A 16,454-nucleotide genomic window follows, 5' to 3' on the forward strand; every position below is an offset into this window, starting at 1 on the left:
CTTCAATGGAACTAAGGGGCCTAGCCGGAACCATGAAAAACAGCCCCAGGCCATTATTCCTCCTCCACCAAACTTTCCAGTTTGCACTATGCATTGGGGCAGGTAGCGTTTTACTGGCATCAGCCTAACCCAGATTAGTCTGTTGGACTGCCAGATGGTGAAGCGTGATTCATTACTCCAGAGATCACGTTTCCACTGCTCCAGAGTCCAATCGCGGTGAGCTTTACACCACTCCAGCTGACGCTTGACATTGCGCATTGTAATCTTAGGCTTGTGTGCGGCTGCTCGATCATGGAAACCCATTTCACAAAGCTCCCAACGAATAGTTATTGTGCTGACGTTGCTTCCAGAGGCAGTTTGGAACTCGGTAGTGAGTGTTGCAACCGAGGACAGACGATTTTTACGCTCTACGCACTTCAGCGGTCAGGTTCTGTGAGCTTGTGTGGCCTACCACTTCGCAAGCTGAGCCGTTGTTGCTCCTAGACGTTTCTACTTCACAATAACAGCACTTACAGTTGACCGGGGCAGCTGTAGCAGGGCAGAAATTTGACAAACTGACTTTTTGGAAAGGTGGCATCCTATGACGGTGCCACATTGAAAGTCACTGAGCTCTTCAGTAAGGCCATTCTACTGCCAATGTTTGTCTAGGGAGATTGCATGGCTGTGTGCTCGATTTTATACACCTGTCAGCAACGGGTGTGGTTGAAATAGCCAAATCCACACATTTAAAGGAGTGTCCACATACTCTGTATATATAGTGTATTTGTGCATCTAACTTCCTCAGTCATTATTATTCACGATTCATTCAGAATGATCTGTAATCATAGTAGCATCCACATTCATGTAGAAGTGTTTAGAAACATATTGCATTCTTACTTACAATAAAAGTGACTCCAAAATGACATTAATTTCTACTGAGAACAAAATAATCTGAAACACAACCAAAACAAACAGCAAATACATCCAACAAGTTTGTACAGTCACAAGCTTAATGTGGTCATTGCGTGCTAGGAATATGGGACCAAACAGCTAAATTTTTACTACTTTAATACACATCAGTCAATTTTTCCCAATACTTTTGCTCCTATAAAATGGGGGGACTATGTACAAAAAGTGCTGTAATTTCTAAATGGTTCACCCGATATGAATGAAAATTCAAATTAAAGCTGACAGTCTGCACTTTAACCTCATAGACATTCTTTGATTTCAAATCAAAACTTTTGAAGTATAGAGTAAAAATAAGAAAAAAATGATTTACTGTCCCAATAAAGTCACACTTTAGTAGCCTTTCTAGTCAATTCGACCAAACCTCTACATGTGGCCTTGCTCTGTGTGACCACCCGCCAACGTGGCTGGTGAAATAGACATTCTTACCCGCCAATGTCAAAATATACCCAATTTGGCGGGTGTTAATTTCTAACCCTGACTATAGTGGATCACTAAGCCTATAGGCCTATGCATGCAATGTGCTGATGCATTTAGTGCTCAAATCTCCGACAGTTGAACTGTGAGGTGGACAATTATTGTTTTAGGAAAGTAATATCCCTGGTTTATTGATGCCGTTGGCTGCGTGGGTAGACACAATAATGGGTTACGCACCAAACGCATATGGATGTCTGGTCCATTTCTCAACTGTCCGATAAATTAATCTCTTCCTGGCCACTTGTCTGGCCCCAAATTCTCCTATTGGAAACCCTGCTCTCCGGGTGGGTGAAGAGAATCCAGTGGTCATTTGGACACCAGTAAGTTCCACAGTGGCGAGGAGGATAAAAGGATGGGACATGACATTGGTATTGTCAGATCTTTAAGCAGCACCAAGGCTTCCTGGAGTACTAGTACCACCGGGAATTGCCAGGGACCTCACGATATGATATTATCACCATACTTTGGTGCTGATACGATATGTATTGTTATTCTCACAATTCTATATTGTGATTGAAAACTGTGATTTTAGTGCGATTCGCTGTTCTAAACATACTGCTCACCATGTCTGCTGCAGAGGTACAAGAGAGAGCCATGAGAAAAATGTTGATCAGTCATGGAAATAAAAGTACTGAAAACAAATTGGCTCCCTATTTAAAAAGAAGATGGGGAACAAGCTATGAAGAAAATACTGTTTTGGTGCAGGTACAGCCAACTAGAGCAAAAATTATATTGCGATAGTCAAAACTATACGATATATCGTCAAAAATAATATCTTGATATGTAACTGTATGGATTTTCTTCCCCCATTACTAGGTACTAGGCCTTCATAGTGCTAGACATATTCTTCCATCAGACCTGCACTGAGCACTTGTGACATGTGGAGCTGAATGCCATGATGAGAAATAACCACTGTCAACTTTCATCTGGCCCTCAAAGGACTTCCTCACACACAGACAGTCTGTCACCAGAGACAGGGAGAACGAGTGAGAGGAGAGGGGGAGAGGGGAAGAGAAAGGAGGAGGAAGAAAGGGAGGGAAAAGAGAAGGAGAGAGTGAAAGGAAAGGAGGGAGAAAGAGATGGAGAGAAGAAGAGTGTCACCAGAGAGAGGGAGGAGACAGGGAGGAAGAGAGAGAGGACAGGGGGAGGGGTAAGCGAGGGGAGGAGGGAGAGAGGGAAAAGAGAAGGAGAGTGAAAGGAGAGGAGGGAGAAACAGGGGAAGAAAGACAGGGGAAGAGAGAGGGGGGGAAGATGTAGAGGGGGGAAGATGTAGAGGGGGCGAGAGGGAGGGCGAAGGAAGAGAGGAGGATGTGGGGACTCTACAGAGAGCTCATAATGCCCTGTTTATCCATCTCTCTCTCTACCCGATGAAAACATAGACACAGAAGACTTTATAAACAAGACCTTCCTCTCTCAATAAAATACCTCTATGTAAGTAAGTATCTGATGTACACACAGGCACAGACATACACACACACACTTAACTTTCCATCAGAACTGCTGTCGCAGCCATGGGAGACCAGTCCTTGGATCGATGATCATTTATGATATGAATGCATCAGCCTTTTACAGATCCTGCTATTCAGCTTTAGTGTGGCTAGCTAGGAGCAGGCCTGAGGCACTCATTCATAACCCCACTGACTGGCTCGTTGAGGAGCGCTAGCTACATATTACACATGAACACTACATTAATCTTACTAGCTGCACACGCATGGCTGTTTCTGACACACATATGAGAAACAGCAACCTTTTAAAACTGCGTCCCACATGGCAACCTATTTCATATATGGTGCACTTCTTTTGACAAGGCTAATAGGGCTCTGGTCAAAAGTAGTGCACTATATAAGGAATAGGGTGTCATTTGGGACGCACTTCTTTTTAACCGCTTTTGTCTACTCTGTTTTAGTATCTGAAATGTACCTGAAAACAGCTTTTTACAGAGCAAAGCACTTTGGAAAGAGACTTGGGAAGAACAAAAAAAATCCTGACAATTGTGGATTGAATAATTTGAGAGTGTTTGAAAAAGGGAAGTGTCAGTGGACGGAGGCTTGTTAACCCTGATGTGTACTCTCTTGAACCACACACACACACATACCTGGATCCCAATGAGGATGCCTTTTGTTGGCAGCTTGAAGCCAGTGGATAGCATAGCCTTGAGGAAGGCAGAGTAGATATTTGGTCCAAAACAAGCCACCTGCAAGGAGACAGACAGACACCTGTTAAGTGTGTATTATATATATATATATATATATATATATATATATATATATATATATATGTGTGTGTGTGTGTGTGTGTGTGTGTGTGTGTGTGTGTGTGCGTGTACATGTGTAATCTGTGTGTGTGTCTGTGTAATGTATGTGTATGCGTGCAAGTGCCTATATATATGTGTGTGTTTGTTTATACAAGGTTGTTTGTGTGTGTGTGCGCATGCACACCTCTCCTGTGGAAGCCATTTCACAGCGCAGGACTGGGTCGGCATCACGAAGGCGAGGCCAGGAGAACATAGGAGCCTATCACAGAGAAGATACAAACAGACAGACCATTTTGGTATTTTAACCTGTCGAGCTTAGTGGTGGAGACCTCCCCCAACCCTAATCTTAACCATTAGTGGTGGGAAATGCTAAACTGACCCAAGATCAGTGTCTAGAGGCAACTTCACCCTATATTGTGGCTGGAAGAATGGAATGGATGGAAAGGTCTCAAATGTGTTTAGTGTAACCTAAAGTATAGGCATTACTGAAAAAAGCACTGCAAACTTTTCTTCTGCAATCACATGTTCTGGTGATTCAAATCCTTATATCAGCATTATAATACCTTTTTAATGGTGTTAAAGGATGTATCACAGAAAGCTATTGATAAAAAGACATGGGATTACCTGTGAGTAAGAAATGTTGCTTTGGTTGGAAATTCAATCACACTTATTTGCTACACTCAACAACCGAGAGGAAATGGAGCATCAGGACTAGTGCTTCAAATCAAACAGGTTTTGTGACAAGGCTGCCATCTAGAGGTAGAAAATCTCTCAAACCCCCGGATCAACCATGTTGTACATGTCATGGCTGGGATCTAAACCCGGTCTCCCGCTCGGGATGCCAACATCTTTACCACTTGGCCAAGAGGGTATTCCCTCTCAACCAGTGTCGGAGACAACTTATGGGTATTCAAAGTTACGGCTGCTCAATCTTTGTAGTGATTGCACCAAAAAGAGAGACAGAAAGACAGAGAGAGAGACAGAGAGAGAGAGAGAGAGACAGAGACAGACAGAGAGAGAGAGACAGAGACAGACAGAGACAGAGAGAGAGAGAGAGAGAGAGAGAGAGAGAGAGAGAGAGAGAGAGAGAGAGAGAGAGAGAGAGACAGAGAGAGAGAGAGAGACAGAGAGAGAGAGAGACAGAGAGAGAGAGAGACAGAGAGAGATAGAGAGATAGAGAGACAGACAGAGACAGAGACAGAGAGAGAGAGAGAGAGAGAGAGAGAGAGAGAGAGAGAGAGAGAGAGAGGAAAGTGTTAGAGAGAGCGACACAGAACTGTCATACCCTCAACTCTGAAGTAAATGTAAGAAGTTAGAGCTTGGCTCACGTATAGACAGCAGACTAGACTATTCACTACTGTTTAATATTCTCTTCTACACAAGCCTGGATATTGAGAAGTTACAGAGAGGAGAGGAGACAGGGATTATACCTGGCCCATTGCCCCCTCCCTCCTCCCAACCACAGCTATTGTGCTGCCTCTCCTTTGTAATTACAACAGGAAATTACTTTGGGAGAAAACAGCGTTCAAGCACCAGCTGGCTGGCTGACTCCACACGCACACATTTCAATCTACCAGTAACAGTTTAGTTAGTCACTGCCATAACCAGGGCCTAAAATTAAGACTCGCCAAATGCGGGTATATTTTTGCCACTGGCGGGTAAGAATGTCTAATTCACCAGCCACGTTGGCGGGTGGTCAGTCTCAGGGCTTTACAGTGCGAGCATTTCATAAAGAGTCAATATCAAAATGTCTGGGATTTTTTATTTCAGTTCATGAAACATGGGACCAACACTTTACATGTTGTGTTGATATTTTTGTTCAGTATTCTAAAGTTAGACTTTATCCTTGGGTTTCTTGGCTATTTACATTGTTTTGTTAACAAGTTAGGTTGTTTTTAAATGTTTGAGTTTGCTTCCACTGCTATCGAAGAGATGTCGTCGGCCTCTACTAGTCAAGATTCTCAAAGGCACAGTGACCACGGTGTCGTGACTATCATTAATCTGATAACTGTTATTTATTGAATCAAACTAACTATGTTTAATTGTTACTCGATTAAATTAATCATGTAACAATTAACTCATTAGGAATTTGGGGCACCACGGGAAAAGTTGTTTAACGAGTTACTATCTCCCGACTTAAACTCTAAAGATATCTGTATATCTCTTACAACAATAATAGTCGATTATTAATTATTACCTCATCAGTCTTATTCTGAATGTCGCATAATCCGTGGATGCACAAGAACCCTAGCCCTTTTGAATATTCAGTACCACACAAATTGATTTAATAATTTATTTATTAACTAAATAATAACACAGAATACCATACACACTTACATGAGATAAAAGTCCCTAGTGGACTGACACGATATGACAGCTCGTTACACAATGGAAAGGCGGTGGGGAAAGATAAAGTGAGAGAGAGACAACTTATCGTACATACATTTGGAAACTACGGTCACAGTAACCAGAATACTTAGCCCCCTAACCATCGCTCATTCAGATTAGAAATGCAATATATATTTACGCAATATAAGGCTCTGGTTGTCTACCAGAGGTCACAATGTCCTTCTTAGTTGTAGAGCTTCTCTGGTCTTGGAGTGTTCGCTGATAATGGTTTAAACTCTACAGACCAGCCAACGTACAGTGCGAGCTGAACTTTACGAAATGGTTAGAAACTTTCAACACGAGTGAAGTAGGTAGACTAGACCAGAACATTCAGCTCGCTCCGCCTTTCCATTGGTGTCAGTACAACGTTTCTAACCATTTCGTAACGGTGAGCTCGCGCTGTACGTCGGCTGGTCTGTAGAGTTTAAACCATTTTCAGCCGTGTAGCCACAGCTCCACGCAGTCTGGCGTCAGTACAACGTTTCTAACCATTTCAACGTGTAGCCACCTCTCCACACGTTCTGGTCTGTATGTTAATTCTTAGCGAGTCCTTTTAAGCACTCTGGCCAAAGGGACATTCTGAACTCTGTGCTCACCTTGGCGTGGCTACTGACTGGGCACAAGTTTATATATATAAAAAAAAAACTCATTTAGAGGGCTAAAATCACATTGCTGTCTTCACAAAAGTATTCTCATATTTAATCATATAATCTTTACAACATTTAGATGTAAACCTGACACATAGAAAGCGTACACTTTCAGAGTTACCGTTACCTTGATATACCATCCTTAATGACATCACACAATGATAAACAACGTGACAGGATTATTCTTTAAGTCCCCATCAACCATTCGGATTTCAGAAACAATGTTCCAATGTCCAATCTTTTGATGTTAGAGTTTTTAGGTCAGCCACACTCTCTGTAACAAAGGAGTTTCAGTCCTCCAATACTGCAGGGCAAGAAAGATAAAGTTTCTGCAAACTATTTATGGTCGGCTGTAAAGTCATAAATCCAGCCCCCCCCTATCTGTCAGCCATGTGCCAAGCTGATGTGGCACCTTTGATCCTCATCAAGGAGAGAGAGTTATGACAACGGTAATGTTAAAGGGGCAGCTGAACATTGTCGTCTCATCTGTGATATTTTGGTTAAAAGACACAGGTCACAAAATATTACATTAAATTGAGCAATGTGTGACTCGTTTCAGGAAACTAGGCGTATGTCACAGGAACAGCATTTAAATGTAAATATTTATTTTTTATCAAAAAGCATTTTTTGGGGCAGAAATGCCTTCTGGAACATGTGAACTTTCATGTGCCTTAATAACAAACTTGTATTCCATCCATAAATACTAATAAACATTTTAAATTACAAGCCTAGTTGGTTTAGCCATGGAAATTAACAGGAACCTTCCCACTAGCCATGATTGGCTGAGATAATGTATGGTCTGGACATCCCGGGAGATGAGTTTGGATTGAACTGTGATGTAGCACGCTTCTGTCTATAATGTGAGCTGTTCAGAATGTGTTGACAGCCCTTTCTACCTCGCCGTTTTTGAAAGATATAACGTTAGCCATCGAGAACAACAAACGTTTCGCTACTTTTCTCAACAACATTTGATGCCCTGAATTTAGCAGGCGCTATCGACAGATCAGTAGGATAAAGTGATGGGCTACTTTCTGCACACGCCACAGTCAGTGTAAACCGGAGTGACTTGACACAAAGCTGAGTTAAATGGTTCCAGTCTCCCGTGAAGCGTTCATCCATGTATACGAGTAAGAGTACATGTCTAGACAATAGTGACACATCCACTTAGCTAGATGTGTTTGAGGGGTGGTTATAGCATTTCCTCCACATGAAGGAAACACACAAGTGTGTCAGGTGAGCGTCATCTACAGTGAGGGAAAAAAGTATTTGATCCCCTGCTAATTTTGTACGTTTGCCCACTGACAAAGAAATGATCAGTCTATAATTTTAATGGTAGGTTTATTTGAACAGTGAGAGACAGAATAACAACAAAAAAATCCAGAAAAACACATGTCAAAAATTTTATGAATTAATTTGCATTTTAATGAGAGAAATAAGTATTTCCAATCACAGCCAGATGTGATACAGGCTGGATTCGAACCGGGGACTGTAGTGACGCCTCTTGCACTGAGATGCAGTACCTTAGAACGCTGCACCACTCGGGAGCGAGTGTCCCTGTGTTTAGGTTGTCACATGACCTGGATTTAAACTTTTATTTTAAGCCTTTTCCCGGAATTAGAATTAGACCAAAAATAAAAGCAATTGTCATGAAAAGAAAATGAGATTGTTTGGTGAAAAATCTCGATAAATAAAGGTTCAACTCCAGGTCATGTGACATGATTAACCAAAACACAGGGCCTAAATAATAGGCTTCATATGGCTAATCATACTTATTGTACATATATCACCCTCCTCCCTGTGTGGGCCGGGACTGTTCTACCATGCCTAAAGCAGTACAATAGTCCCCCTGCAGTTTACTGCAGCCCAGGCCACAGAAGACATAGTCATTATTAAGACTATTATGGACGGTATAATAGGTGAAAATGGCAATAGGAGAGGTTGTGTCACGTCCTGACCAGCAGATGGAGCTGGTGTAGTAGTTTGGGGGTCAGGACGTGGCAGTCTGGTGTGTGTCTTGTGACTCCTGATCAGGAACAGCTGGGAATCGTTGTTCCTGATTGGGAGTCACATATGTAGGAGTTGTTTGTCACTGGGGTTTGTGGATAATTGTTTCTTGTTTAGTGTGTTTGCACCTGACAGGACTGTTGGCTGTCAGTTTCCTTGTTTTGTTTGTTATAGTGTTCTTTCTAATTAAATTGAAAGATGAATACTAACTCCGCTGCATTTTGGTCCATTCCTGAAGACAGCCCTTACAGAATTACCCACCAACAAAGGACCAAGCAGCGGAAGAAGGCTGGCGAGGTAAGGGAGACCGGGAGGCACCCCCAAGAAATGTTTAGGGGGGGGCACAAGGGGAGTTTTGCGGGGCAAGAATGGAGCCCCAGGCCAGCTCCCCGCACTAGCATGGAGGTGCGTGTTCGCAATCTGGTACGCCCAGTACCAGCACCACGCACCAGGAGTCTAGTGTGTCAACCCAGCCTCGCCAGTCAACAGTCGTCGTCAGAGCTGCCCGCCAGTCAACAGTCGTCGTCAGAGCTGCCCGCCAGTCAACAGTCGTCGTCAGAGCTGCCCGCCAGTCAACAGTCGTCGTCAGAGCTGCCCGCCAGTCAACAGTCGTCGTCAGAGCTGCCCGCCAGTCAACAGTCGTCGTCAGAGCTGCCCGCCAGTCAACAGTCGTCGTCAGAGCTGCCCGCCAGTCAACAGTCGTCGTCAGAGCTGCCCGCCAGTCAACAGTCGTCGTCAGAGCTGCCCGCCAGTCAACAGTCGTCGTCAGAGCTGCCCGCCAGTCAACAGTCGCCAGAGAGGTCAGACTGCGCCGAACTGCCGGAGTGGCCAGACTGCCCCGAGCTGCCGGAGTGGCCGGACTGCCCCGAGCTGCCGGAGTGGCCGGACTGCCCCGAGCTGCCGGAGTGGCCGGACTGCCCCGAGCTGCCGGAGTGGCCGGACTGCCCCGAGCTGCCGGAGTGGCCGGACTGCCCCGAGCTGCCGGAGTGGCCGGACTGCCCCGAGCTGCCGGAGTGGCCGGACTGCCCCGAGCTGCCGGAGTGGCCGGACTGCCCCGAGCTGCCGGAGTGGCCGGACTGCCCCGAGCTGCCGGAGTGGCCGGACTGCCCCGAGCTGCCGGAGTGGCCGGACTGCCCCGAGCTGCCGGAGTGGCCGGACTGCCCCGAGCTGCCGGAGTGGCCGGACTGCCCCGAGCTGCCGGAGTGGCCGGACTGCCCCGAGCTGCCGGACTGCCCCGACTGCCCCGAGCTGCCGGAGTGGCCGGACTGCCCCGAGCTGCCGGACTGCCCCGAGCTGCCGGACTGCCCCGAGCTGCCAGACTGCCCCGAGCTGCCAGACTGCCCCGAGCTGCCAGACTGCCCAGACTGCCCCGAGCTGCCAGACTGCCCAGACTGCCTGGAACGGCCAGAGCTTGAGCCGCCTCCAGGATAGGTGGGTTGGGGAGGGAGGGTGTAGCACAGTGCCGTCGTTGACGGCAGCCACCCTCCCTTCCCTCCCTTATTGTTTAGGGTTACTGTTTTAGGGTTTTGTTGGGGATTTTGTTTGTTGGTGGTTTTTTGTTCTTGTGGTTAGGTGCATTCCGGGGTCTGCACCTTGAGGGGGGGGTACTGTCACGTCCTGACCAGCAGATGGAGCTGGTGTAGTAGTTTGGGGGTCAGGACGTGGCAGTCTGTGTGTCTTGTGACTCCTGATCAGGAACAGCTGGGAATCGTTGTTCCTGATTGGGAGTCACATATGTAGGAGTTGTTTGTCACTGGGGTTTGTGGGTAATTGTTTCTTGTTTAGTGTGTTTGCACCTGACAGGACTGTTGGCTGTCAGTTTCCTTGTTTTGTTTGTTATAGTGTTCTTTCTAATTAAATTGAAAGATGAATACTAACTCCGCTGCATTTTGGTCCATTCCTGAAGACAGCCCTTACAGGTTGGTGCTATTACCACTTTTAATCAGGGTCCCTCTGCTACTCTTTAGTCTATTGCATAGTAAGACACTTATTATAGCAACAACAAAAAAGATGTATTGCTTCATTCTAAGTAGTGTGCTAGTGTGGATATTGGGACAGAGCCCTGTAGTCAGAGAGCCTCACCTTGATTCCCACATAGTCAACAGGGATGATGGGGTTCTCCAGAGAGGGCAGGGCAGCCTCATCCTGGGGTTCACCCACCATGACCCGTGTAGCCACACTAATGAAGTCCACTCCGATGGTCTTAGACACAAAGGGGAAGGAGCGGGATGCTCGCAGGTTACACTCTATCACCTGGCAGGGAGGAACACACACATTAATTATCACTTGCTGACATTTTCATTCTAACCCAGTACAGTTGGAGGAGGATGGGAGGAGTTACTATTACCGTTAAGCACTTAGTGGCAACTGTAACAAAGGCTCAATTTGATTAATTGAATGATGTGTCCTTTAAACTAACCATTTCCACACTATGTAGTGCACTACATAGTGTGATTCAAATAACCAAATCATCAAGCTTTGATTATTTGAATCAACTGTGTAGTGCTAGGGTAAAACCCCAAATGTGCACCCAGCAGGGGCCCCAGGACAGAGTTTGGGAAAAACTGCTATAGTGCACTATGAAAAGAGTATTACGTCACCTCTCGTCTTAATGTTTTATTTTTGTTGCTTTCACATGTTTATCGAATGCTTAAAATAACATTTCAAAAAAGAAACTATGATTCCAATCTGGGATTCTTCTGCCATTTTAATCCGCCTAAGCTTTTTTTCCAAGTCGCCTAAATCCAAACAGTGTAAAAAATAAAATACATAAATAAATCATTTTTGGGATGGAAAAAGGCTTTTAGTGTAAACCAAATACAGTGCATTCAGAAAGTATTCAGACCCCCTGACTTTATCCACATTGTTACGTTACAGCCTTATTCTAATTGATTAAATCCTTATCAATCTACACCCCATACCCCATAATGACAAAGCGAAAACAGGTTTTTAGAAAAGATAATGGACCTATTTATTTTTTTAATAATATAATCTCTGCTAACCAAAATAAAAGCTAGACAGTCAAGGAGAATTGAAAACCCATAAAGCAATGGAATTTGTGGTTAAGAGCGGTTAAGAGTGCTGGGCCAGTAACCGAAACGTCGCTGGTTCAAATTCTCAAGCCGACTAGGTAAACAAAACTGTCGATGTGCCCTTGACCAAGACACTAATTGCTCCTGTAAGTTGCTCTGGGTAAGGGTGTCTGCTAAATTACTATTATTTTATGTTGAACAATAGTTTTAATTTTGTTATTATATTTGAGCAAAATAACACAACATTAGCTATGTCAAAACACACAGAATTGCAGGAAACTAGCTTAAAACTTCAAAGTTCTCTCAGCTCCATGGCAACTAACAGGAAATGTGCTTCAAAATTACAACATTGTTTCTCAGCTCCATGGTGAAATGTGTAAATTGCAGGAAATTGGCTTAAAAATGCAACAACAAAAAAATCTACATTAGCAAGATGAAACCTCTAAAATTTAGACTTCGCTCATTGCCATGACCTCTGCCACGCCAACCACCAAACTTTTTGACATTTGTACCAATGAAATAAGCTGAAATGTATTGAGTCTTAAGTATTCAACCTCTTTCTTACGGAAAGCCTAAATAAGTTCAGAGTAAAAATGTGATTAACAAGTCACATAATAAATTGCATGGCAATAATAGTGTTGAACATGATTTTTGAATGACTACCTCATCTCTTTACCCAACAATACAATTATCTGTAAGGTCCCTCATTCGAGCAGTGAATTTCAAACAGAGATTCAACCACAAAAACCAGGGAGGTTTTCCAATGCAGACATTGAATTTGGTTTGATCATGGTGAAGTTACAAATTACCCTTTGGATTGTGCATCAATACACCCAGGCACTACAAAGATACAGGCGTACTTCCCAACTCAGTTGCCAGAGAGGAAGGAAACCGCTCAGGGATTTAACCATGAGGCTTAAGGTGACTTTAAAACAGTTACAGAGTTCAATGGCTGTGAGAGGAGAAAACTGAGGATGGATCAACCACGTTGTAGTTACTCCACAGTACTAACCTAAATGACAGAGTGAAAAGAAGGATGCCTGTACAGAATACAAATATTCCAAAACATGCATCCTGTTTGCAATAAGGCAAAAAATCTGTCAAAGAAATGCATTTTATGTCCTGAATACAAAGCCTTATGTTTGGTCCAAATCAAACAACACATATTTGAGTACCACCATATTTTCAAGCATGGTGGTGCTGCATCATGTTATGGGTATGCTTGTCATCGGCAAGGACTAGGGAGTTTAAGGATAAAAAGAAACAGAATAGAGCTAAGTACAGGCAACATTCTAGAGGAAAACCTGGTTCAGTCTGCTTTCCAACAGACACTGGGAGACAAATTCACCTTTCAGCAGGACAATAACCTAAAACACAAGGCCAAATATACACTGGAATTGCTTGACATTGAATGTTCCTGAGTGGCCTAGTTACAGTTTTGACTTAAATCGGTTTGAAAATCTATGGCAAGACTTGAAAATGGCTGTCTAGCAATGATCAACAATCAACTTGACAGAGCTTGAAGAAATTTTAAAAGAAAAATTTGCAAATATTGTACAATCCAGGTGTGCAAAGCTCTTAACAGACTTACCCAGAAAGATAGCTGCCAAAGGTGATTCTAACATGTATTGACTGAGGGGTGTGAATACTTACGTAAATGACATGATTCTGTATTTAATTTTCAATAAATTATCAAACATTTCTAAAAACATGTTTTAACTTTGTCATTATTGGGTATTGTGTGTAGATGGCTGAGAATTCAGGCTGTTAACAACAAAATGTGGATTAAGTCATGGGGTATGAATACTTTCTGAAGGCACTGTATCCATCTTTTCATCTTTGGAATTCACTGTGACCACACCACACCGAGATTCTGTATTTCAATTCATGACCAAATTGCTTATTTTTTTTTACGACTGTGAAAACGTCAAGTGATCATTTGTAGCTTTCTCTAACGTATTCCGTCATGCGTCTCACACACACACACACACACTTACCATGACATCGTTGCCTTTCACTAGGAACTGAGTATTGAACGGACCAGAGATCTCAAACGCCTTAGCAATTTTCCGTGTGGCAGTCTTCACCTGAGAGTAATGGAGGACAAATACAAAATATGAAGCTTCCATCAAAGACGAACCTATAACTCAGTATAAATTATTTACATATTCACAGCCTGGGCAATAGATTACAGTAGTGAAAAATAAATATAAACCACAGCCTAATAATGAATTCCCTGTCAGGAGTCAGTGATCCTAAATATAGGCAGGCCAACAGACTAACTGTCTAACAAATAAAATGTGGAAACTTTTCATAACGATGCACACTTTCACGATGGATGTGAGACATGTTTTGAGTGAGTCAGCCCCTAGTAGGTGGGTAAAAAAAACAGCATGCACACACACACACACACACACACACACACACACACACACACACACACCTTCTCTAGGGCCCCCTGGCTGATGCTCTGGGTAGGTAGCATGAGGGTGGCATCTCCAGAGTGGACCCCAGCATCCTCCACATGCTCCGTTATAGCATGGCACAGCACCTGAGAAGAGGTTAACATGTTATAGCATGGCACAGCACCTGAGAAGAGGTTAACATGTTATAGCATGGCACAGCACCTGAGAAGAGGTTAACATGTTATAGCATGGCACAGCACATGAGAAGAGGTTAACATGTTATAGCATGGCACAGCACCTGAGAAGAGGTTATAACTAGTGCTGATCAATTAACATAAATGATTATTTTCTGTTTTTTAAACAACTAATTGATCAACGTTGGTTCCATTATTTGAATTATAATTTGTTCAGGGGGGGTTTCTGTGAGATCAATGCACAGTTTCTCTAGACAGAACTCAGATCAAGCCCGAACTGTGCAATGTAGTAGGGAGTTGTAGGTTCCAACAGGCCAATATCTACATAGTTTAGCACAAAAAATGTGGTAATTAACTGCAATCCATTGCACGCTTACTTGTCTGGTCTGTGTGGGGCAGTCACAGAGAGGGAGGGTTTCCACTAGTTACCACAACCACAAAGTTAAAATTGTCCATATCGTAAAAATTGCTTTTTGTTGTTAATTTAAAGTTGGGGTTAGGCATAAGGTAAGCAGGGTTAGGTTTAAAAATCACACTTTAAGGAGATAAATTGTAGAAATATGCAGGCTTTATGACTATGTGGCTGTGGTAACTATTGACAACCGAGAGGGAGGTATCTTTACCTGAAAATACATGAAGTCAGACATGTATAACTAATGTATAAATGTATGCAGGCATGACTAAGTCGCTTTGGATAAAAGTGACTGCTAAATGGCATATATTATAAAAGTATGCTTAAACATTTTATTAACGTAATGTAAATAAATGATGGTTAACAAGTGATAAGCAGTAATGGGCAGTCACTACCATAATGAGACTTATTAATTGTTTTATTCTGTGTTGTTTCAGCCACAAGAGCATTGGGGATGTTGGGCGATTAGGCCTGGCTCGCAGTCTGCTTTTTCAGGAAGCTCTCAACGAACAGTTATTGTGCTGACTTTGCTTCCAGAATAGGGCTGTGGCGGTCACAAAATTCCGTCAGCTGGTGATTGTCAAGCACATAACTGTCTCTCACGGTAATTGACTGTTAATTAACAAACATATTTAGCATCTCCTGGCTTCCACACAAGCCATTTTAAAAAGTCTAATAAATCCATGTAATATAGCCTACACCTTCACAATAAATCCATTATTTATTTTAGACAGGTCTAAAAAAGCATGATATGAAGAAAATGTAGTTTATTTCAGAAGAAAAGAATAGCATACACGAGCTGTCCTTATGTTAGGTCCTGATGTAGCTATGCCAAATGGCTGTGGGCGACACTAGTTCATTTAGCAGAAAAGATTTGCTTAGAATTCCGTGGCATTATTTTATATTATGAAGAATACAATTGAACAAAGCTGAATAAAATAAAGGAATAAAATAGAAAGGATATTTTCCCCAAACGATTTGAGGGAGTGCGCACACGTGGCTATTCTGTTTTGAGCGGTTAACAAAGAAATAGGTACTCCTTTATGCTTAATTTAGAGTTATTAATGTAAACTTTACCTGTTCTACAAACGTTGGGCTATATGTTTTGATTTTCAATACATGGTAAGGCTGCATGATGAGACTAATGATGATTTGTAAAAAGTCACATGACAGGCAAGAGCTCTGCTTTCTTTTTTACGCAGGCTGTACACACAACAATAGTCTCTCATTCACAATTTGACAAGCACTTGATAATGCCTCGAATTTCACGGCGGCATACCCTTTGTGGCCATAATGCACCCTAAAACAAAATCCATGCCTTTTGCGGCCCGGAGTGCTGCGTTGTGCCCTTCTCCCTGAGTGTGCTGCGCAACCCGAATCGCCTCTCATTCACATGGCTCTCCGTCACGTGATTGGGTCTTTCTCACAGGCTACAAGTGAAAACATACACATCGGGGACACAACTGCGCATGTCCTTATCCAATTCCAAGGAGCATATTGAAGATATTGGAAGAACTGACGACATTTACTTTTCGTCAGCTAACAAAATGAATAGGCCTAACGAACAGCAAAAGCACTAGTCTATGTCAATCTATTATCCTCCCATAGTATAAAAATCAACCTATTCTATTCTGTGTGATAAATAAATATACCAAACATAGTCTGGGATAGTAGTGGGATGCGATAGATCCCAAAT

The 16,454-nt window shown here is 43.1% G+C and overlaps 1 protein-coding gene across 1 annotated transcript in view; it reads right to left on the bottom strand.

Annotated features, from left to right (window-relative positions):
• The window catches only part of cps1 (carbamoyl-phosphate synthase 1, mitochondrial), a 101,271-nt gene that overhangs the window by 12,887 nt on the left and 71,930 nt on the right, over positions 1-16,454 (bottom strand). The window contains exons 30-34 of the mRNA XM_014173741.2: positions 14,191-14,298; positions 13,745-13,834; positions 10,798-10,968; positions 3,861-3,935; positions 3,518-3,616 (exon numbers count right to left, since the gene is read on the bottom strand). Of these exons, the coding sequence (XP_014029216.2) occupies positions 3,518-3,616; positions 3,861-3,935; positions 10,798-10,968; positions 13,745-13,834; positions 14,191-14,298 (543 nt within the window). The remainder of the gene's footprint in view (positions 1-3,517; positions 3,617-3,860; positions 3,936-10,797; positions 10,969-13,744; positions 13,835-14,190; positions 14,299-16,454) is intronic.

This window comes from Salmo salar, chromosome ssa25 (assembly GCF_905237065.1).
Source record: "Salmo salar chromosome ssa25, Ssal_v3.1, whole genome shotgun sequence".
Lineage (NCBI taxonomy): Eukaryota > Metazoa > Chordata > Actinopteri > Salmoniformes > Salmonidae > Salmo > Salmo salar.